At 39.4% G+C, this 20,705-nt stretch overlaps 1 protein-coding gene and 1 long non-coding RNA gene across 2 annotated transcripts in view; both read right to left on the minus strand.

The window, feature by feature from the left end:
• The window catches only part of MND1 (meiotic nuclear divisions 1), a 39,938-nt gene that overhangs the window by 18,862 nt on the left and 371 nt on the right, over positions 1–20,705 (minus strand). The window contains exons 2-5 of the mRNA XM_035553019.2: positions 20,014–20,079; positions 19,130–19,187; positions 17,151–17,299; positions 942–1,016 (exon numbers count right to left, since the gene is read on the minus strand). Coding sequence (XP_035408912.1) covers positions 942–1,016; positions 17,151–17,299; positions 19,130–19,187; positions 20,014–20,079 — 348 coding nt within the window. The remainder of the gene's footprint in view (positions 1–941; positions 1,017–17,150; positions 17,300–19,129; positions 19,188–20,013; positions 20,080–20,705) is intronic.
• Positions 8,393–12,928, minus strand: LOC118251165 (uncharacterized). The gene is made up of 2 exons (XR_004779680.2): positions 12,737–12,928; positions 8,393–9,163 (listed from the first exon to the last, which is right to left on the minus strand). It is a non-coding gene; the product is annotated as an uncharacterized LOC118251165 (long non-coding RNA).

The following is a 20,705-nucleotide window of genomic DNA, read 5'->3' on the forward strand; positions in this document are numbered from 1 at the left end:
TGCTCAGACATACATCGTGATCTAGATTTCTCAGGACTTTTTCCGGATGTTTAATCTGGAACCGAGGTGTTGGAAGCATCAGGCAAAACAGGATTTCCAGGACCAATCGCTTCCTGTGACTAGGGCAGACCACATGGTGGAGAAACCCAAGCCTCTAAGTCCATCTGGAAACCTGACAAGCACAGCTGTATGAGAAACCTGCCTGTGTTTCACTGATTATGGTCAAGCTCAGAGTGTTTCTGCAAAACATTCTGGATTCTAAGATATGGCTCTTTCCTACAAAATTCCATCCCATATGAAAACTTCTGTCCATCCCTGTTTATGCATTTACATATCGGAGGTTTAAACCAGTTTACATTGAGCATCTCAAAACAAATCAGGAGCTAGAATACCATATGAATTTTTTCTAACATACTACTTCGTATGTATGTTAGATACGAAGCCTAAATATTATTTTACAATGTATTTTAAACAGCTTCAGCATGCAAAGAGCACCAAGCTTAACTGAATTCTCAGAATAATAATTTAGAAATCTAGATTACAAGTAAGATTAAAAGAAATAAAAATAGAAGATCCCCAACACCTAAGTTTGCGGCTACTAGATTTGGCAGTTCAGCAACGGTTGGCAACTTTGGCACATAACTGTGGGTAGTTCAAGTTTAACGATATCTTTCAATCTGAAAAAAGCCGGAAAACTACCAGACTTCAAGCAGTCTCATTTTCTCAGCCTTGGATCACCAGTTTTCAATATTTTCCTCAGTAGTACATGACCAACTAAGGAAGAATTTAACATTTAGGAACATCCGATTTTTTTTCTCCCTTACTCATCTTCAGTACTTCAAAATCTTAATGGATTTCCAACAACTCAGACTATTTGCAAACTGGGAATACTTGTATCCCTGTTCCCTAATAGGATCACCTCAACCCCCAAACCAACTTACAGTATCTTCACGTCCAATTTTTGATTTCTCAATGCTTTTCTGTAGAGCCTCTTTTTTCTGACTGCTTTCAGCAAGCTGATAAAGGAAATAAAGAACAAAATCAACCTATTTCAGTGACATATATTAAGCATACTTATAAAATTGTGTATATAGAGAAAAATATTTAAATAAATAGAATATACACTTCAGGTATATACATTTATATATATATTTATAACACATGTAATAAAAATAAAATCAAAATAAATACAAAAACACACAGATATAAGTCTAGGGCTCTGACGCACAGAAAACAATTACAGGAAGCAAATTTTTTACTCCCACGCCACATAATCTTGTTACGTGCTGCATGTTCAGCATGGTACCAAAATCCTCTTTCATACTGTAGCCTGGGATCTCTATGCAAAGGCCTCCACGACATGGAGGCTTTGGACTAGATGATTTCTTTTCATCCATTTCCAGCTCTTTAATCTCTCCCATAGCTACTCCCTTATTCCCTAAACGGGGTGACAATAGCTGCAGCAAATCCACCTGCTCAGATGCTGATACCAGCCTTCCCCAACTTTGCTATGCCATTGGCACTGCCCCAATCCTTTTTGCACACTGGTGAACAGAAGTCTCCGTAGCTCTGAGGCATGTAAAACCATGGCCCCTTTTCCTATGGCTAGACTTGAGAGTTGCCTTCCTTCCCCAGCGAGGCAGGGACACCTTTCAGAAGAGGCCCCATCTCCCAAGGCTGGTACAGCGCTCCCTGCACGGTCCTGTCACTCCAGGACACATCACTTATCGAGAGATCTCTCTCAATTAACCTGCCGCCCATCCTGCACCACGTCCAACCAGTTCAGTTGGAAGTTTTCCAGGGACACTTTGGAAGCTGAGCCGGACGCGTGACTCACCCGCTGCTCCTCAGGGACACAGTACTCAGCGTTAGCCAGAGCTTCTTGAAATACCACACAAGATGAAGGAGAATGCAAAAAGAAGTTCTAACAAATATATAGTTTTGAAACCAATTCCTTAATTTGAACTCCCTCTCTCTCACTCACGAAAGGGAAACATTGGGTTTCTTTGTAAGAACTAACTCTTCAGCTTAACTTTGAGACGTTCTGCGTATCAGCCAGGAAGAAAGCTGGTATACCAGATTAATTGCAAGGAAGATGGAGGTGGCTGTGAGATCCCATGTTTCATTCTTTAAAGAGAATAAAAAAAAAACCTCATTCCAATGGTACTGGCTTCCTCCCAAACTCTCATGAGGCCTCCACTTCTATATCCCCTTTCTCACTGAGGATCGCGCTTAGTGGAATGGCATTCCCAGACATTTCCTGCTATATCCCTAGCCTTAAAATTTAATCATATTTACATTCTCATGCAACTGAAATGCCAAGAGCATGTTAGTCTTTACATGAAAAAGCATTTCTGCAGCATGGTTCTCTCTGGTTGGACTATATGTAATCACCTTGCTTGCAAGCATCCAACCTGTTCGTACAACACAAACAGAGCTGGTTTGGAGCTATAGCCACTGCTCAATTTCTATTTAAACTCGTGTTCAGTACACATTTTCAGAAATACATATTATATGTAAATGCATGAAAAATATGATGCAGAGCTTATTGTCAAGTCTTAGGTATCAGACATAAGGGTAAAAAGAAACTCCATACTGGTGATCTCTACGGATTAAGTCCCAGACCAAATGCAGTTCACTCGGTTTGAGGAGGGTTCTGTGCGGGGGTGTTTCTTTTGTACCTCAATTTTTCAAAACTGCTTCCTCTTTCTGGATAAGCATCTGTTCATGCATGTGTGAGAACATGAATGGCACTGCATATATGATTTGGGGAAAAATATATCCAGCTGTTCATTCATTGCACTCACTGAAAGTAACCACCTAGGCGGTGTGGGTTTCAGTATGTGGCTTCAAGTACACCAACATCTTAATTTTGGTGGGGAGTTAAACAGTACTCTTTCTGGGGTTTCCACAAAATTCATATAAAATTAAATGTGTTAGTCCCCACATTAAGTCTTACTAGGCAGAAATACACAGTTCAGCACAGGACAAGCAATTAGGTGTAGTTTGCATTTTATGAAGCTCAAGGAAGAAAAATACCAAGACACACATCATTCAGCATCTCTGAACAAAGAATTTGTCTGGAACTAAACTCACAGAGGAAGCAGAAATGCCAAAGAGCTTATCTAGGTCTATATAAGTGCATGTGCAAAGAAAAAGACAATGTTCTCTGGAACATGAAAGCCATAAAGTTACTTCCTCTGATTTCATATTCATAAGGTTCTTTAGAAACGTATCTGCATTCTCTAAGATGGAAGCACAGAAAAACTTTTCAGAGAGATGCAATAAAGTAATAAAAGCTCATTTCCAGCTTGGAAAGCATGTCCCTCAGTATGGCATCTCACTATTTTCTTGGTCCTCCATCTTCCAGAACATTTAATTATGAAAGAGACAGTAATGATAAGCACTGAGATGTATAGAAATTTCTTTGCCAGGACTAAATTCTGACCTACATAACGTGCAAGGTTACCACGCTGCAAGACTAGAAGATCTTCCTCTGCCTAAAAGCAATGATAATTTTTATACAATTTTATTGAAGACTTTTGCTTTCTTCTCTCATGGATTTTAATATCTTGTGGGATTTATAAATATATAAAAATATATATATATGTTGTTTTCACTATCAAGAATTCTGGAAGTTCTCTTTTTACAAAAAATGAAACCCCTAGTCTTTATGGATTATTTAGAAGTCATAGTGGGTGTTCCTATGACAATAAAAGATAAGGGAAGGAACTGCAGAATGAGAAGAGAGATTGAAAAAAACCAAACATAGGATGAGAATGCAAAGGGCGAAGAACAGATGGCCAGGGTCTGTGTGAGGAATCTGTGAGGATGGGAGAAACAGGAAGGCTTGGATAAAAAGGCAAGAACACAGCTGAAAATAACTGCACATGAAAGAATGAAAGACAGTTAACAAGGATAAAGGAGTCAGATGGAGGAAGGATGAAGACAGATGATACAATACTTAAGTGACAGGTAAGGGCAAATAGTATATGACAGGTTACAGGGCATTAAACGGAAAAAAAAAGCAGAATTTGGAAATGTTGTGTATGTATGTTAGCAGAGGATCACATCTGGACAAATAAAGCAACTCACCTTCCCACTCACCAGCTGTAGAAAGGTCTGATTGTAAAGGAGCACAGTAGCAGATGGAAGATTTCAATCCTTGGCGTAGTCATGAGACGTTTTTCAAGTGAACTGACAAATAATTTCTCAAGGAACATTAACCACCCTGAGAGAAGTCTTACTCCTGCCAATAGCTGTGGGATTGATCGGGAGGAAAAGCTACTTATTACCTCCCCTCTACATGTGTCAGGTCTGACACAAGAACAACCTTCTGCCACAAGTGTAACTCATCAGATGTGGAAAATAAGTGCAGAAAGATTTTCTGCTGTACTGTAAAGTGTCATGTCTCCAGCCTGTCTGTTCAAAAAGACCTCCTCAGAACCAGCACACGATTAAGCAAGATATAAGAAAGCAGAAAAAACTGTCATCTCACAGAAAGCTGTTTAAACAAGTGTGTGGGGGAACAACACTAAATAATTAAAGCAAAAAGTCAAGGGGAAAAAAAACTCTATAAGAGTATTTTCAGTGTTTGCAAAACATGGTGAGAACCTGCAAGAAGGCAGATAAATGAGGTAATTAACATCTATAATAGAGGAGAGTTGGGAAGCCATTCCTTTAATTTTACAGGCCTCTGTGGTCAATTGACTGACCACCGGCCTAGCCCTGACACTAATTCAATCCCAAGTCCCCCAGAAGGATGCTCGTTCTTGCTTTGCAAGGGACTCATAGCATTTAGCTATACATTTGTGCAGCAGTTTGCGCATGTTAAGTGCTACATGCTGATGATAACCATCACTCCCATCACAGGCCTGGGGGTCTGGTTTGTGTCAAGGGGTACAGATTAGATGTGCACGGGCAATTTATAATACATTATGCACGTACCATTACTAGGGTTGCACTGTGGCAAGTCAGTGATGTACATTTGGAAGAGGAACGTTTAACCCCGACACACAACAGCAGCAGGTTTCAATCCTCTTTCTCCTCAAAATTTGCCTGATACGGCTCTAGCTCTACACTATTGGTATTTTGTTCTCCAGCAAATGTTTTTGTTGGTCGTATTCCTTCTGGTTTCTCATTTCTCAACCACTGCAACCACCGGTGTCCCACCAAGCATGTAGCTTGTCTTCCTAGCCTTTTAAAGCATCTACAAACCTGGTGTCAGCCATGCAAACACAGGCCTTCGTATATACACTGGACGTGGATCAAACTGAGGTCTCACACGCTAACCACTGAGAATGTTCACAGATGTTATCCCACTGTCATTATGGTCTTAAAGAGAAATATCAGACGCTTAGTTTTCTCGTGGCCAAAATACTCAACCCAAAATGGTATTAAAAAAATTACTGCTATCGCGTGCGCCACTCAACTGTGGCACTACAGAAGAATTCAAGACATCCATTTTTTAATTGTTCATAACTTTGCTAAACTATTTACTTGAGTTTTGAAGTTCTCTATGCTTTGTTTCAGGCCAGAGGCAAGCGCTGTTTGCTTTTAGCTTAAAGAAAAGCAGTTTGAGAGTTTCGGGGTGACACTTGCAGCAGAGCAGCGTATTTCTGTCCTATGTTAAATCTAATTCACCACTGAAAAAAGTAAGTGGAATTGACAGAAGGCATGGAGAGAAAGTACTTCAAAGCATTCCTCTAGATTTTAAAGAAAGATTAAAAAAAGACTGATAGCACAGAGAGAGTAAAAATGCAAAGATTAACAGCCAAAGAACAATCTGAAAATATTGAAAACAGACGCCTTGTGTTACAAGAAAGGCACAGCACTCCATTAAAAGCAACCACTCAGCAATTGCTGTTGACTAAAACAATAAAACTTAAAAAATAGAAAAGCACATTGACATGCAGAACTGTTTTCTGAAGTACTGCACAAAATAAACATGCAACTACTTTTTACATCAATTCTTGCCAGGGCCTCCAAACGCAGAGAAGTAAACATCAGGCGCACCGATCACACTGCTAGCACGCTCACAGTGGAGTAGAGAGAGTATCCACCACGACCTGCAGCACTGTCGCTCCTGCCCTGCTCCCAGGCCGCAGGCACACTGCTGTTGAAATGCCATTTTGCACATACCCCATGCAGTCACCAGAGTGAAGATGGGGCAGGCCCCAGGTCCGCTGGGTCTTGAGTCAGGGTTGTTATGCACTTCTAGTGAAGCATACACAGAAAGTATACACTTGCTATACAAATACAACTAAATGACTTTTTCCTTTTTTTTTTAATATGATTATGAAAGGAAGAGAAAAAGAACATGTAATGACCTGGGGTAAGACATTACAAGTCACTTGAGCAACATGAAGTAGGGAACTATGTTTGCTGGGACTTGGAGCATATGAGAAGCACCTGGGAGACAGCAATAGTTAAAGAAATACAGGCAAGAGCAAGCATAGAGATGAAAGCAACACAGAATAAGAATATTTAATCCAGAAATCAAAGAATAGACAGTAAGATTTTTACAGGAAGAGAACACCATAAAAGAGATTAGCAGCAGATTTTAGAAAAAAATGAGGTGAATCACAGCCCACCATATTTCTGTACTTAAATATTTATTTTTTTCTTAAACACTGAATTATAGGTATACTGGAGAAACATTCTCTTTATGCATGCTACAAATTTCACCATAAAAGACTACCTCAACTTTAATGCAACTTCTGCAAGAATCAGTTCAAAAACTTACTGAAGATTGGGAATAAATACAACTTTCTGGAGAAAAAGGAGACCCGAAACCCCAGGAGAAGTTATATTTGCTATTCAAAATGAAAGGCTGGTGCACCGATTCTTTTAAGTGAATAATATTTTTTCTAAAATATTATGCTATTATTTCTGCAAGTTACATCTTTTAAAATAATTAACATATAGGTAATCAGTGAGTATTTTTCTAAACTTCGGATTATAACTTATGTCAGTGATATAAGAAACTCAAGCTAAGTGAAGTTTTTTGGGGGAACCTAACTGAACAAATATCTGACTCCATATAATTGTCTGATGAAGCACTATTAAGATCCTAAAAATAAATAAATAAAAACTCTAAAGTTAGGTCTCAGCGCTCATAAGCAGTATTTATATGTTTTGCACTAGTATTGATGTGGGTAATACTGATGTACCCATCCCTCCCACAAACATAATCCATTTTGTGTTCCAAGATTAAATTTAGGCCTATAATCCTGATTTATTTGGCATGCTAATAAAAACTGATATATCCCATGGTAAATAAGGTATGGCTGTGTTCTCAGAAGGTACTGTACAGTATAAGATCAGTCCTGCCTGCAATTGCTTTTGGATAAAGAAAATTGAATGGGCCCCATACATGGAAGAAACTGACAAATTCTGCCTCCATTGGAACCTTCACCCGTACAAATCTTACATTGCTTATTGCAGTCCTTTTAAAGATCATTTATATACAGTAAACCACTGTACATTTAAAAGTGTTTTTTAATTCAGTTATTTTCTATCCATTTAGATAGAAAATCCATTTAGATTTGCCTTAAATGTTAAGTTACAATTTACTCAAAGAAGATGTCTTGCCACGAGCTTATGGTTTTTGCATTATTCATTTGCAACACCATTTGGTAAGTACTGGTTATGCAATGAAAAAAAAAACAACACTCCAGGCCAACCCCTTTAAAACACAAAAGTGAAAGACAGTTGTGCAGGCTGAATGAAAGAACTGAATTTCGCTGGCTGCTTTCAGAGCTGGCATAATTGGAATGAGCTGAGGGGCAGATGGCTGTCCACTCAGATACAGATACCAAGTATGCCAAATCAACCTGGGAAAAAAAAAAAAAGAACAAGGAGAAATGCCTCAGTCTTCAACCCTGCCTCACAAATGCAAGTGATCTAATAAGATATGCTGAAGGAACTAAAAGGCACCCAACAAGACTGACAGAAACAGAGAAAACGTTAATAATCTGGACATGAAGGATGCTTGTAACTGTGCCTTAGTGTATTTACTAAACCAAAAAGTCCAAAGTGATAGTTAGCACGTCTGTTCAAAGGAGACAAAACCCTGAAAAATATTTTTCCTTAGAAAGAAAGTGTAAGAAAAGAAAAAAGTTCTATTTTTTCCCCAAAGGGCTTTTAAAAATTGCTATCCTAACCAGCTGACAATGCCTTCAGGGACTAAGCACAGAGAGTCCCGAGTCAAAACACAATATCCATCTGATACTCCCTGAGCTCAAGTCCTGCCTTAAAGATTACAAGATAAAATTCAAAACTTTATTCCGGAAACTTTAAAAAAGCTGAAATTCTACTTCAAGATATTAACAGTAAAATAAAAAGCCTCTGTAAAATACATTATCAAATATCAGAGTTTTGACAGCACTCTTGCATATTCACTTTTTATTCCAATTTCACAGCTTTTAAGCAATGCTCAGACAGATAACCAAGTCATCTCAAATTCCAGATACAATGAACGGTCTTAGATGGAAATACAATGTGTTCAACAACAATTAGCTGCATGACTATGACAGGAAACTTTTCCCCTAGTCTCCCTGCTTCAAACTGACTTCACACATTTAGTTTTAAACTCTAGTGAATAAATTGTTTTTATTTCATTCCCTCCAGAAGATAAAAATGCTATGAAGTGAAACTTCAAATATAAGTGCATGATAGGATTTTTATTTCTGCATGCGTGCTCATTTTCTGAATTAAAATATGCTGTATTAATCAAATGACAAGATTTGAAGGTGAAAGTCTAAGTTCAAATTAAATACGATTACAACTCACCACCTCCATCAAACCCAGCTTTGAAAGGCAGTACTGCATATGCTTTATCCCCAGGCTGGATGCTCCTGGCCTTACAGCAGAGGCAAACTTACACGCATGCCACAACGCAACATCTAAGCCCTTAAACTTTCTCAAGATGCTGGGTTTCAGCTAATGTGCTGCGCTGTCACTCACGATATGCAAGGCACAGGGGTGCATCTGTGCCAGATTTGATAAGGCTTTTGGAAAGAGGGCTCTGTGTTTATTCCCAGTTTCTTTGCATTTCAGATCAATAGTTTCACTGCAACGTCGGGATCAGGAATATATTTGAGCCAGCAGCTAGTGTGCAAGCTTCTTCAAATAGGAAAGGTAAGCCATGTGAAGACATAACCTGAAAAAAATACACAAAAAAAAGTTTCACAGAACACACAGTCAAAAAAATACTAGTATTTTTTACTCCATTATAGCAGAATGAATACGTAGCATACACTACCGGGACACAGTAACAAGACATCCCTCTTAATAGAGTAGGATTCCTCTGTTAAGCCTACTTTATAGTCTTTACAGGTACTACAGAGCCAGCTCAGAAAAAAAAAATGCTCTTAAATCATGCCAGTTTTAGCTTATGCTCACCAAGGAGGCAGGAAGGGAAAACCTACACTGCACAGTTGCCATCAATCTAGTTACATATTAACAGCTAGTAAAAGGAAAAGCATGAAATTCTGCTAATGAACACCAAATTATGAGGTTGCTTAATTCTAACAGAAGCCTCCAGAGCACCATATTTTTAGAAGTCTGCCATGACAGCGGTAACTAAGCATACCCTCCAGGGCTTTGTAGCATGCCATTAAACATAATCCAGAAGGCTCTAATGAGTTACAGCATTAGAAGAGCATTCTCTGCTAGACATTTTAGGACTTACTAAATTCAGAATCATTTCAAGGCATCAACATTTTTTAAAATGCAAGATGCAAATAGGTAAGAAAAAACCTCAACTGCTTCAAAGAAAAATGTATTAGCATCTTCCAGGAGACTGATTCAAGGAAGAAGCTTTGCATTATGCTCATTCATCTGCTGATCCTGTAATCAACATATTATCTGTTTAGATGACGCAGATTCTCAGACACTTGCTTTTAAGATACTTCTTACTGCTACAACGCCCACTGGATGGCATGAAGCAGCAAGATAGACACCATACCAGCTCCACAGCTGTACATTTCTTTATTTATTTAGTCCTTTATTTCGAAGGAAATGCATAGGTCTGTGAAAGCCTGAAGGCTGAAAATAGGGAAAAAAAAATCACTAATTGCCTCTGTTGGGAGAATCATCACTACCCAGAAAAAAACAGAAGGAAAAAAAAAGCCAGAAAGGAATGGAACCACCCAGATGACTGGAACTGATGACTGGCAAAATGGCCAGGCCAATGCAAAAAGAAAGATAAAGAAATAAATAACCAGAATCCTAGATTAGTTGCCCTCAAATACAAGGAGAAAAAGGAAAGCCCAGCATGGATATGGAAAGACTACCATAACTGCTTAATCAACACATCAGGATCCTGTGTATATTTTATAATGGGCATTAAAGAGAGAACTCTTCAACAATTAGACTTCTATTTTTCCTGGAAAGGGACAAATTACTATGCTTTCCACAACTTAATAAAACAAAATTATATGCACACATATAAGAGAAAAATGTCTAAATGAATCATTCCTAATATAACTTGCACACATTAGTTGCAAAACTGCTGATGTAAATCTCTGGTTTTAAAGGACAATTCTTCAGTATGCTATTCTAACATTCATAAAAATCATACTGAAAGTACAGACTTACGCTTTTCCAGAAGGTATTTCAGCAAACTTTAAGATAACGATGGAGCGTAAGATAATTTATTCGTGCAAGTCCCTTACATTCAATAAATGAAAAAAGTATTTTTAAAAACCATACTGAATTATTCTGTTACTACAGCTATTCAAGTAAGTATAATGCGACAATCTGATAAACAAAATGAACAGCTCTACAAAGAGCATCGGGCCACGGATTCCAGAGGTGTTGCACATCTGTGTTCTAGGGAGACCCTGCATTCAAAGCTGCTGACAGAGACTGAAAACTGAACAAGAGATCCAAGGAGCTCTGCTGAAGGCTGATATGGCATGTACTGAGGATACCACTGAGGAGTGATGCAAATAGCTTTCTCCACAGCCCTAGCTCCGACAGGCCGAGCCAAAACGCCAGCCATGGTACGCGGGGCCTGGTTGTCAGTAGCGTGACCTGAGCTGGTGCTCAGGTCCTTCCCCTTCACGGGGCGCCCGCCATGTCCGCCGGGGCGTTACCTCAGTTCAGCACCGAGGCCTTGAAGCCAGCCGGCTCTGAGCACCTGTACCTACATGAAGCCAGGGATCAGCCTCAGCACTGCGTGGAGGCACACTGACATCCCCATCGGTCGGTTGGTCAAGGAGGAGGCTGCTCAGACCGAAACAAGGCAGACAGCAGAGGTTTCTTTTGCTTCAGCCAGTGGCCTCAGGCAGTCACTATCAAGCAAACCTTCCATGCAGTAACCCAGTCACAATATTTGAGGAGGAAAAATGTATCTGGCTAAAAAGGATAGATATAAACCAAACTATCTGGTGGTTAAAACCCAAAGTTTTCTGTGTGCATTCTGAACAAATAAGGTTCTCTCCTTTTAGCTAAGTTGTCAAACATATTCCAAGAGGCCTCAAGCCAGATTACTCACCAATATGATTATTTTTTTCCATTAACTATTTTCAAACAATGTGCATTCCTAACAAAAGCACTTCCTAATATAGCATTCCCCAAGCACTTTTTTAAAATGCATTAAATCCCCTCTTTTCATATTTCAATGTTCCTAAATACAAACAATTTAGTACATGTGAAGTCACTGTATTTCAACATGTTCATTCCTGAAGAACTTTTTTTCTTTTCAAACTAACTGCCAAAAGTGAGTTAGGATATACTGACTTCTAAATTCTTCCCCAGGCTCAATAAATGAGTCATGGGAAGTGAAAATCCCTCCTCTTACCAACCCTAGGGCAGGGATTTGAGGAATGAAACATCAACTAATCTCTTCCATCTTAACTAACACTTGCCCAATGCAACATTTAGTGGGAGGAAAAAGAAAAATTGCCAGAAACTCTCCCAAAGTCTCTGTTGATCATGTGTATCTTGAACCGAGGTCATGGACCAGCATAGAAAGTCCATCCAATACTCTCCTCTGAAAAGATTTTCATTAATCTTTGTTGCAGTAAAAGGTGATACCATCCTAGTCTCTGTCTCAGAAGAAACAGCGGCAATAACAGAAGGCTGTTAAATTTGCCCTTGCAAAGCCTAAGAACACAGAAGAAGAACCCACAAGAAAGCAACATTATGAGAAATAAAGTAAATTGCAATGATTGACAATAAAACGGTGAAACAAACTGTTTTGAACTGAAAAGAGAAATGAACCATCGTAAAACCAGACTGGGGAAAGGAAGTAAACTTCTTGTTTCCCCAAATTACTAAATTATGGTATTTCCAGTACTGTCAATAGTTAACACTAACAACAGAAAGACCTCTGTTGAAGAACTTGGTCCCTCAAGCCCAGCAGCGTAAGTGCTAAACCTGCCCTGGGCAGCTCAAGTAGAGAACCCCTCGGTCACTTTGTCTATTGTAGACAACGTGCTGGAGAGATGGGATGCTCCTTACAGCTTCTGAGGGTTGTGGTTCGCAGCATGGTCCACCCTCAGGTGAAAAAGACCTCAGTGTTAGCAGTTACTTTCATTAATACTTAACTCAAGCCACTATAAAGCAAAACACAAGCAGATATTAATTCACCTCATCTGAAACAGACAATACAGTTGCAAAGGTTTTACAAAACACATAGATACTGAAAGAAGAACTGAAAGAAAATCTAAGCTGAATCTCTTTATACTAAGGTTACATCAGAAAGGTCTCTCTTTGCCTCACTCACTGATATGCTGTTTCCTTCCCAGTAAAACCGTTGTTAGGACTTTGCTGCATATGTGCCTTCTCATCTTCGTTAGGTAATGAATCCTTCGCAGTCATATCCATTTGGTAAGCAATACGTCCAGCAGAACAACACACAAACCCAACATGCAGTATGTACGCAACATATTACCAACTCTCGACTGAGATGGAACGTGACTGTGAGTAACATGCCAGAGTTACTCATCTCCAATCTCCTCATTTTATGCATGCTATGAAATCAACAAAAGGCAGAAGAATCCTCAACAGAAGATGATCTTCCTGCTTACACTGCACAGGTCACATTCTTTGTTAGCTTAATAAAACCCCTGAGCTTCCAGTATTGCTAAGCCAAGAAAAAACAACTCATTTTGTCAAAACATAATTGAACATAAGTAATTCAAAACTTCAGAAACTGACTGCCAGGAGAATATTGATAAAGAATAAAACTGCATCCTTTCACCTATTTTTACGGAAGGAAAAGAACCAACCCCCTGAGCGAAGCTTCCACAGTTCCCTCAACAGAGGTAGAGTTCCATTAAAAATTTCTCCACTTATAAGCCTTGTTTAAACAATACTTCTCAATCCACACCCTTGCTCTGGTTTCACCATCTCATAGCTGTACTGATGCCATAATAAACCAGACCTGCAAAACAATCTGATTTAACCAAAATGCAGATTCCACTGTCTTCTTCAATGGTTCAATTCACAACTGCATAAGCATAACTGAGAGGTGAAGAACAAGCATCTGGCGGAAGGCATAAACCTTTAAGAGCAGCCGTGCCAATGCACAGCAAATCAATCCAAAATCCACAGGGACCTACCAAGCAATTCTTACTCTGTGAGCTATTGAAGGAAAAAACAAATGCAGCAGAAGCTACACAAAGCAAAGGTATTAGTGGTAACTGCTTTTCAGAAAAACAGGACGAAGCCCAAATAGTAACTCTGATTTAGAGAGCAGCACTAAGATCGTAATCCTAATGAAATCAGCACAGGATTTGCCATCTACGTCCTGTTCAGGGGTTTGCAGCCCCCTCCAAACACATGCCCCAGAAAAGCATGATGAAAAACAAGGAAAAAAGAGCTATGCCAACAGAAACAACCTTAATTCAATCATTGTTTTTAAATGCCATATCTCTGCACAAGGAGATCACACCAAAGACATAACAAATCCTTCCTGGAAAGGAAAACGAAACATAACAAAGCCAAGGATATACACAACAACCATGAGGTGTAACTTTAAACACCCAGGCAAACATGGCATACTCTTTGTTAGGAGCAGGGAGTCAGACCTCTCTGCTACTGTCTCTCTGTTGGGGTGTGGCTCAATAATCACTAAAAAAGTGAACCAAAAATTTTGTTTCAAGATTCCCCACGATCACATATTCTGTCACATGCAGTAAGCTATGAGCTTTAGCTTTGCTAAATCATTATAAAATACCAATGTCTGCAGTCCAAAGGTGCTGTAGCAGGCCTGACTAGTCAAACATAGGCCCGGGCTCCACAAATTAACAGGAGAATTTGCATTACGGAGGAGCTTGTTCTGTTCCTCCACATTATTTTCAAATGTCTCGGTTCAGCATGTGGGATCACCCCTTTCCCTCAACTATTTACCCATGCCCTCGGCAAACAAAGATACTGCTTCTAGGTTTAAAGCCTTAACTGTAGATGAACTGGAGTGCTGGATTTTTAAGCTTCTGCTTTAAGTAAAGCACTCCAGTTCCAGCTTGTAACTGCTGAAGAAAGAGACCAACTGATGCAGTTAAACAAGTGATCTGGACAAGATGCAGAAAGAAAACACATCTCACAGCACGCCACAAGCTGTGCATGGGAATGATCAAAGACAGGCAACGTGCAGCAGAAACGGTACAACAGCTTACTCCTTCCCTCTGCTTTACATGTTCTGACAGGACGTTTTGTGATACTTGGTGACTGGATTTAGAAACCCTTCAGGAAACGTGCGTGTGTTCACATAGAGAATAATACAAACACTAAATACAGCCGAGTTAAGCCCACAGACGGTATCTTTTATCATCTTGTCAAAATGTTCTGAGAGCTATTCATTTGAAAGTGCCACCCTTCCACTGTGTCAACAGGGAAAGGTTTGGCTACCGAAAATTGTTTCCCCTGAAATGCTGAAACGTTTCCATTCTCATCAAAAAGCAAGGTAATGAATAAAAGTATTTTTAAGGACTTATAACACGTTTTAAAAGAGAATTCAGGAAGCCCGTATATTAAAAGTAGGACTTGGTTTGCAAATAGAGTCTGGTAGCAAAAGGTCTTCTTTCAACTGCAACAGCTTTAGTATTATGAAACTGTTTATATCAGCATAGTTTATTTCTAAACAGAAATAACCACAAAATAACATTACACTAACTGCACGACTATTATAATACCATAATAATAGATGGTATTATACTTAATAATGTAATTGTACATTTAAGGCAGCACAACGTGTTTGTAGACAACCCCTGGATACTTGCAGTGGAACACATTATGCACACTCTGCAAGGCATTCAAAGGAAGGTATTCATCACGGTATGCTAGAGGCCTTCTTGATCAATTATCTTGAAAATTCATGAAGGGAATGGGCCCAAGGGCAAAGACAAATGCCAATTCCATCATTCACCTACTTGGCTACAGTATGTCACATGGCCAAAACCAGAAAGAATCCATGAGCAAACCATTTGCATTCAACAAGACGGTAGCACTAGGGTGTTTGGTGAACAAGTACACACAGGTTTATATCCATGATGCTAACAGATCATCTGAGATGCTGAGAAAGGTGCCCAACATAGAGCAAGTCAGTGGCAGAACCTGAAATGAAAGAGCGAATAATTCTGATGACCCAAACAGTAGCACAGCAGCTATCTCAACCAGCACTCTTCAACTCATCTAAAGCACCTGCCTGGAAGGCTGTCACCACACAGTTCCAGTTAGTGATGATCAGGAGTGCAGCCTTCCACGGTACTTCCTCCTTACTTCTTCAGAGCCCTGAAGGCATCGCCAGCTCATAAAAGCAACACAGATTTGTGAATATGGTAAAAGGAGCCAAAAGTTCTGACAAGCCTCATTCTTAACCTTGAAAACTGGAGTAGATGCACCAGGCATGTGACAGAGTATGGGTACTCCCCTCCCTCTGCCAGATCCACACAAGCAGACACACAAAACACCTTGGGATGCCTGTCCAGAGCATCCAGGCCAGTAATTAAACGGCCCTTTCCCCAGGGCAAGTGGAAATGACCTTATGTTGGTTAAAAGAGAGCAGCGGAATGGACTCTTTCAGTTTAATCGTGAAAGATTTACAAACAGTGACAGCATCGCCAGGGACAGCTGACAAGGTTACCTCTCAGCTGTTCATACTACACTCTGTGCGTAAAGGAACTTCAGCTACTAAACAACTGCATTGATCAGACTTTTTACTTTATCTTGGTGAAAAGACTTCAGATTCACAAAATACTTTTTCGATCCACGTTGGGGAAAAAAGCATGTTTTTATACATTTAATTTGCAGCACTAACGAAATAGCTGAAGTTGACATACGATAGCAATGATGACACCAGAGCTATGCCTGAAGGAAAGTGTGTGTAAAAATTTCCAGATGCTACAAATAATTTTCCATTAATTCAGCTGATTCTTTGATGAATGAACATAATGCTAAATAAGCACGGGAAAAGCTGGCGGGGTTGTTGTGCAGACAATAAAGACCATAAAACTAGTTTATTGAACTTGTTATCATTTACTCCAGTTGCAAACACACTGATGAATAGCTGCTTTCCCGCTCCAATTAAGAGAAGCAAGAAAGACACTTCCTAAAAACTAGTAAAGGCAGATCAAACAAACAGCAGTGTTGCAACAAAAGATGCCTTGCTCTTCTGAAGGAGATCACATGAGCGAGCAATTTGTTCTTCTCTCCTAATAAAAGTGCAGTACTGGATTATAAAAGCGCACACTAATTAAGCTATCAATAAGAACAGATGTGAACGAACAACGGCCCTAAGTAGAAACCACTGCCACATTTACTTGGGATATCCATTTCAGACCTCTCCTGGCTTTTAGAACATTACCACATGATGGCCTACGCTATATAAGACACATAAAAGCATACGTTGCCTAATTATTTAAAGGAAGTCCTTAAATGATGTTTTGCATCACACACAACATGTTTTCAGCAGCAAGTGGCAAAAAGTCTTCTCAAGCTCCAGCAAAATTAGCTTCCAAGACTTTTCTGGGGGTGCTATCAAGATAACGAGAAAGAATATCCTATCATGCCTGCCTAATGATTCTCACAGGAAACTAGGGGTATGTGTGTGGGTGGGCGTGCATGAGAGCGAGTGAGATGAGCAAGAGGATATAAGAATAAATTCTGGTTACCAAGTACTTTCCTTAAAACCGATTTACCTGAGACTGCAGTTCTTCTAACTTACGCTTCCTAGCATGAAGAGCTTTACTTGGAAAAGCCCAAAAATAGTTGGAAGTTCCAATTCTGTCAGTGTCCACCATGCCATCGTCAACTAAGCTTTGCAGAATCTCTTTCACTGACATTGAAGCTAATAAAAACAAAAATATCACATTAGAACTGCATGGCGCCTCCGCAGAACCACGGAGAATTATTAATATAGTTAGATAACATCTACAGTCATCTGTACGAATAATTTACTGTAATGTCAGCTATCTGGAAGGTTCCAAGAGGACACCATGCTTGATGCTTCACTTCAAAGAATGAATCCCTTTGAAATCAGTGGTTTCAACATAAAGGCTGCTATTCAGTACAGTCTGCTACCAGATGTTTGTAAACCGCTCACAGCTATCACAGAATATACATACTTATTACAGTACAATAGCATAACAAACGCATGAGGGGGCATTTGAAAAGTTGTCTTGCAATCTTAATTATAACATGGATTAACTTACAATTCCTTGATTAGGACTGTGATTACATCTCACTTTGCAATGCTTACCAACGCATTAAACAGCAGCAGAGGCACTAAACCCACCTGCATACAGGCTCACGAGCGACAGATTTTACATTTGATTTTATTCAGTTCCAATACAGAAAGTCGTTGTGACATTATATACGTGCAGGAATTGTTCATTTTGTAGCAAATGTGGGATACAACCCACTGCTTTAAGAATTATTCCATTTCAGCAGAGGGAAGTAGTTTTCATCATCCACAAGTGCTGCAAATACAAACACCTTCAAGCTAATTCACAGTTTTCAGTGTCTGACTTGCAGTTTCGGGTCTAATGGGGACCCCGATCAGAAACACCCCATCTTTTGGAAGCTAAATGCTGAATGCCAGTATAGGCAGTAGAGGAGCGTCTCCATGGACTAAGGGTTTTTCTTTTCAGAGGAACTGGGACTTAAGCTTAGTGACTAAATGCCTCCACATTCAGAGGCAAGATGAATTTGGACTCCTCAAAGGTATTAATGGCGTTAGAAACTCTGTATTTTTAAATATGAGATTCCAATGCTTATACTTACTGTTTTAGATCCTCTTCCTGCAAACTGCAACTAAGTATACAATAGTTTTTTTGACAGACCAATCAAGACAGCATTACAATTCTATGAATGTCTCTGCTAGCTGCTGACATAATGTGAATATGGCAAAGCAATGTTTTTCAGTGTGTCTGCACTTCTCCCAACAACCATCTTTAGCCATTACTCTCATAGTGCCACACAGATAACACTAATGAAGGGCAGCAGCACCCACACAAACACCACTCTCCTTCCCCCTCTTACCAGTGAACACAAAAGAAAGCAGAATGAGGATGAGGACTATATAAAACAACTCAACAGTGTAAGAAAAATCATCTCGGATCTAACTGAAAACCAACAATCTCATCAGGAATGCTTTCACTGAAAAGACAAACCCCTTCCCTTTACAGCTATCTAGCCATTTTGGGGGGAGGGTGGTGGCGATACTGAAATTCACCAGAACATTGACCATGTACAATTGGACTGGCATTTCAAGATATTTGTGACATTACAGACAGAGATGTAAATCATCTGCTCTCCGCTTGAGTATACATAATGATTTCATAGAATGAAAGCCACTGGATGCTGGGTGTCTCAGAACCTGTGAAAAATCCCATTCCATTTACTGGTTAACTTGTAGGTAGCTGTGGCATGTCAGTAATGTCTAATTTTGGCGCTATCATCCAATTTGAGTGATGCAAACATTAGCAAACCATGATAGGAAAAATCTGTTGATGTTACTTCAGCAGCCCTGCCATTGACCACTATCTGCCTTTCCAGACATTTTTCCCATTACTATTAAAATCACAAGCCTATAACCAGAACCAGGAAAATGTACACTATTTGACCTGTCCCAAAAATAATTTATGGCTCAAGAGAAAAAACTTTTGTAAATACTTACTAATCCCTTTTTCTTTTGGAGCAATCTTCTCTATATCCTTCAACTGGAACACATCTTTCTGTGCAAAACATAAAAGATACTTCAGCTCCAAATGACAGCACCAGCTAAGCCTGTATGGTTTTTACACTAAATCAATGCCAATAAAAGCAAGTAGGAAATAAACTGAATGTTTATGTTTTGCTAGGGAAATATGATGTATATCCCTCAATAGAATTAGGGCATTTTGAGAAATTAAAAAGAAAGACTACTGCTCTCTCTAGAGTAACAAAGAAAAGAACGAGACTTTTTTTCTTTGTCACCAAAAAGTCACCAAACTTTGCCCAAATTAGAGTGAAAATCCCTTTGAGGACACAGAGTCCGGGTTAGACTGTCTGCACCAGATGCACTGCACTGCGTTGCTCAAGCACTGAAAGGTCACAGTAACTGTTTTAATAGCATCATGCCGTACATATCCCACCAGTATACCTGTACGTCTGATTTTTGGATCTCCAGGTTTCTTCTCCCCAGTGACCTTTCAGGCCTGCTCTGATCTCTTGTAACACTGAGATTTCTCCCACCTCTCAAACTCAGTGAGATCCTTCTTAATCACTCACTGTTGCTCTTATGGTAACATACTCAACATGAGAAGATTTGGCCCCCTTGGGGAGCACATCGAGCATTTAACAACACCTGCGCATCTTTACGCCTTGGCTCCATCAGGGGACCAGCCACCTGATCCAAAGTTACACGGATCCAGCCCTGTCCCAGTAATTTATACAAGGACAACATAGGGCATCAACAAAAAGCACAGAAACATACACACAGTTCATCTACAATTAACCTCCTTTTAAGGCCTGTCTTCCCACTGGATGTAAATGCAGGACAATTGTAAGCAAGTGACTTACTGTTTCAAAAAAGATCTCCATCATGCGAGCTCTCTTCTCCTCAAAACTCAGCCCTTTTTTCTTTGACTAGACCAGGGAAAAAAAAAAAAAAAACATATTCTGCCATCTGCATAAATAACATTTGCTCAGAATTCCTACCTACATACCTCTAAGTTATATTTGCCATCCTTTTAAATACCTTACCGCTAACCCTGAGCTTTCACAAAGAATCATTACAGCAAGCTGACCCACCTGCAATATATTAAACTGTTGGAGCTGTACTGTAAGTTAGGAGGCCACCTTTCATGCAATCTAATCAAGCTCAAGCCTCAAGGTTTCCTGGCGTAGCCAAACAGTTTGTTTTTTTGTTTGAATGTGATTAAATATGTATTTATGCCAATTCCCAGTAACTTTCCCAAATGTTTAATAGCTCTTAAAAAGATAAGAATGATTGTCTCTTGCTTTTTGTGTTTATAATATTTGTGTTTATAATATAAATATAATATTTAACCATGCTTCCTGTAGACGCTAATGTGAAAGGTGATAAAATTGCATTTTCCGTTACTAGGTCTTCAAATTTCCCACTCAGCTTTCTAATTTCAAGGTCACGGTTTTAAAGCTGTTTTTCTTCCCTTTCTTTTCTCTGCAGCTGTGTGACCAAGCTGTAAAGAACACGGACTGAAGTAGAAGCAAAGGGCAGAAATATTAGGATA

This window comes from Cygnus atratus, chromosome 4, assembly GCF_013377495.2.
Source record: "Cygnus atratus isolate AKBS03 ecotype Queensland, Australia chromosome 4, CAtr_DNAZoo_HiC_assembly, whole genome shotgun sequence".
In the NCBI taxonomy this organism is placed as follows: domain Eukaryota; kingdom Metazoa; phylum Chordata; class Aves; order Anseriformes; family Anatidae; genus Cygnus; species Cygnus atratus.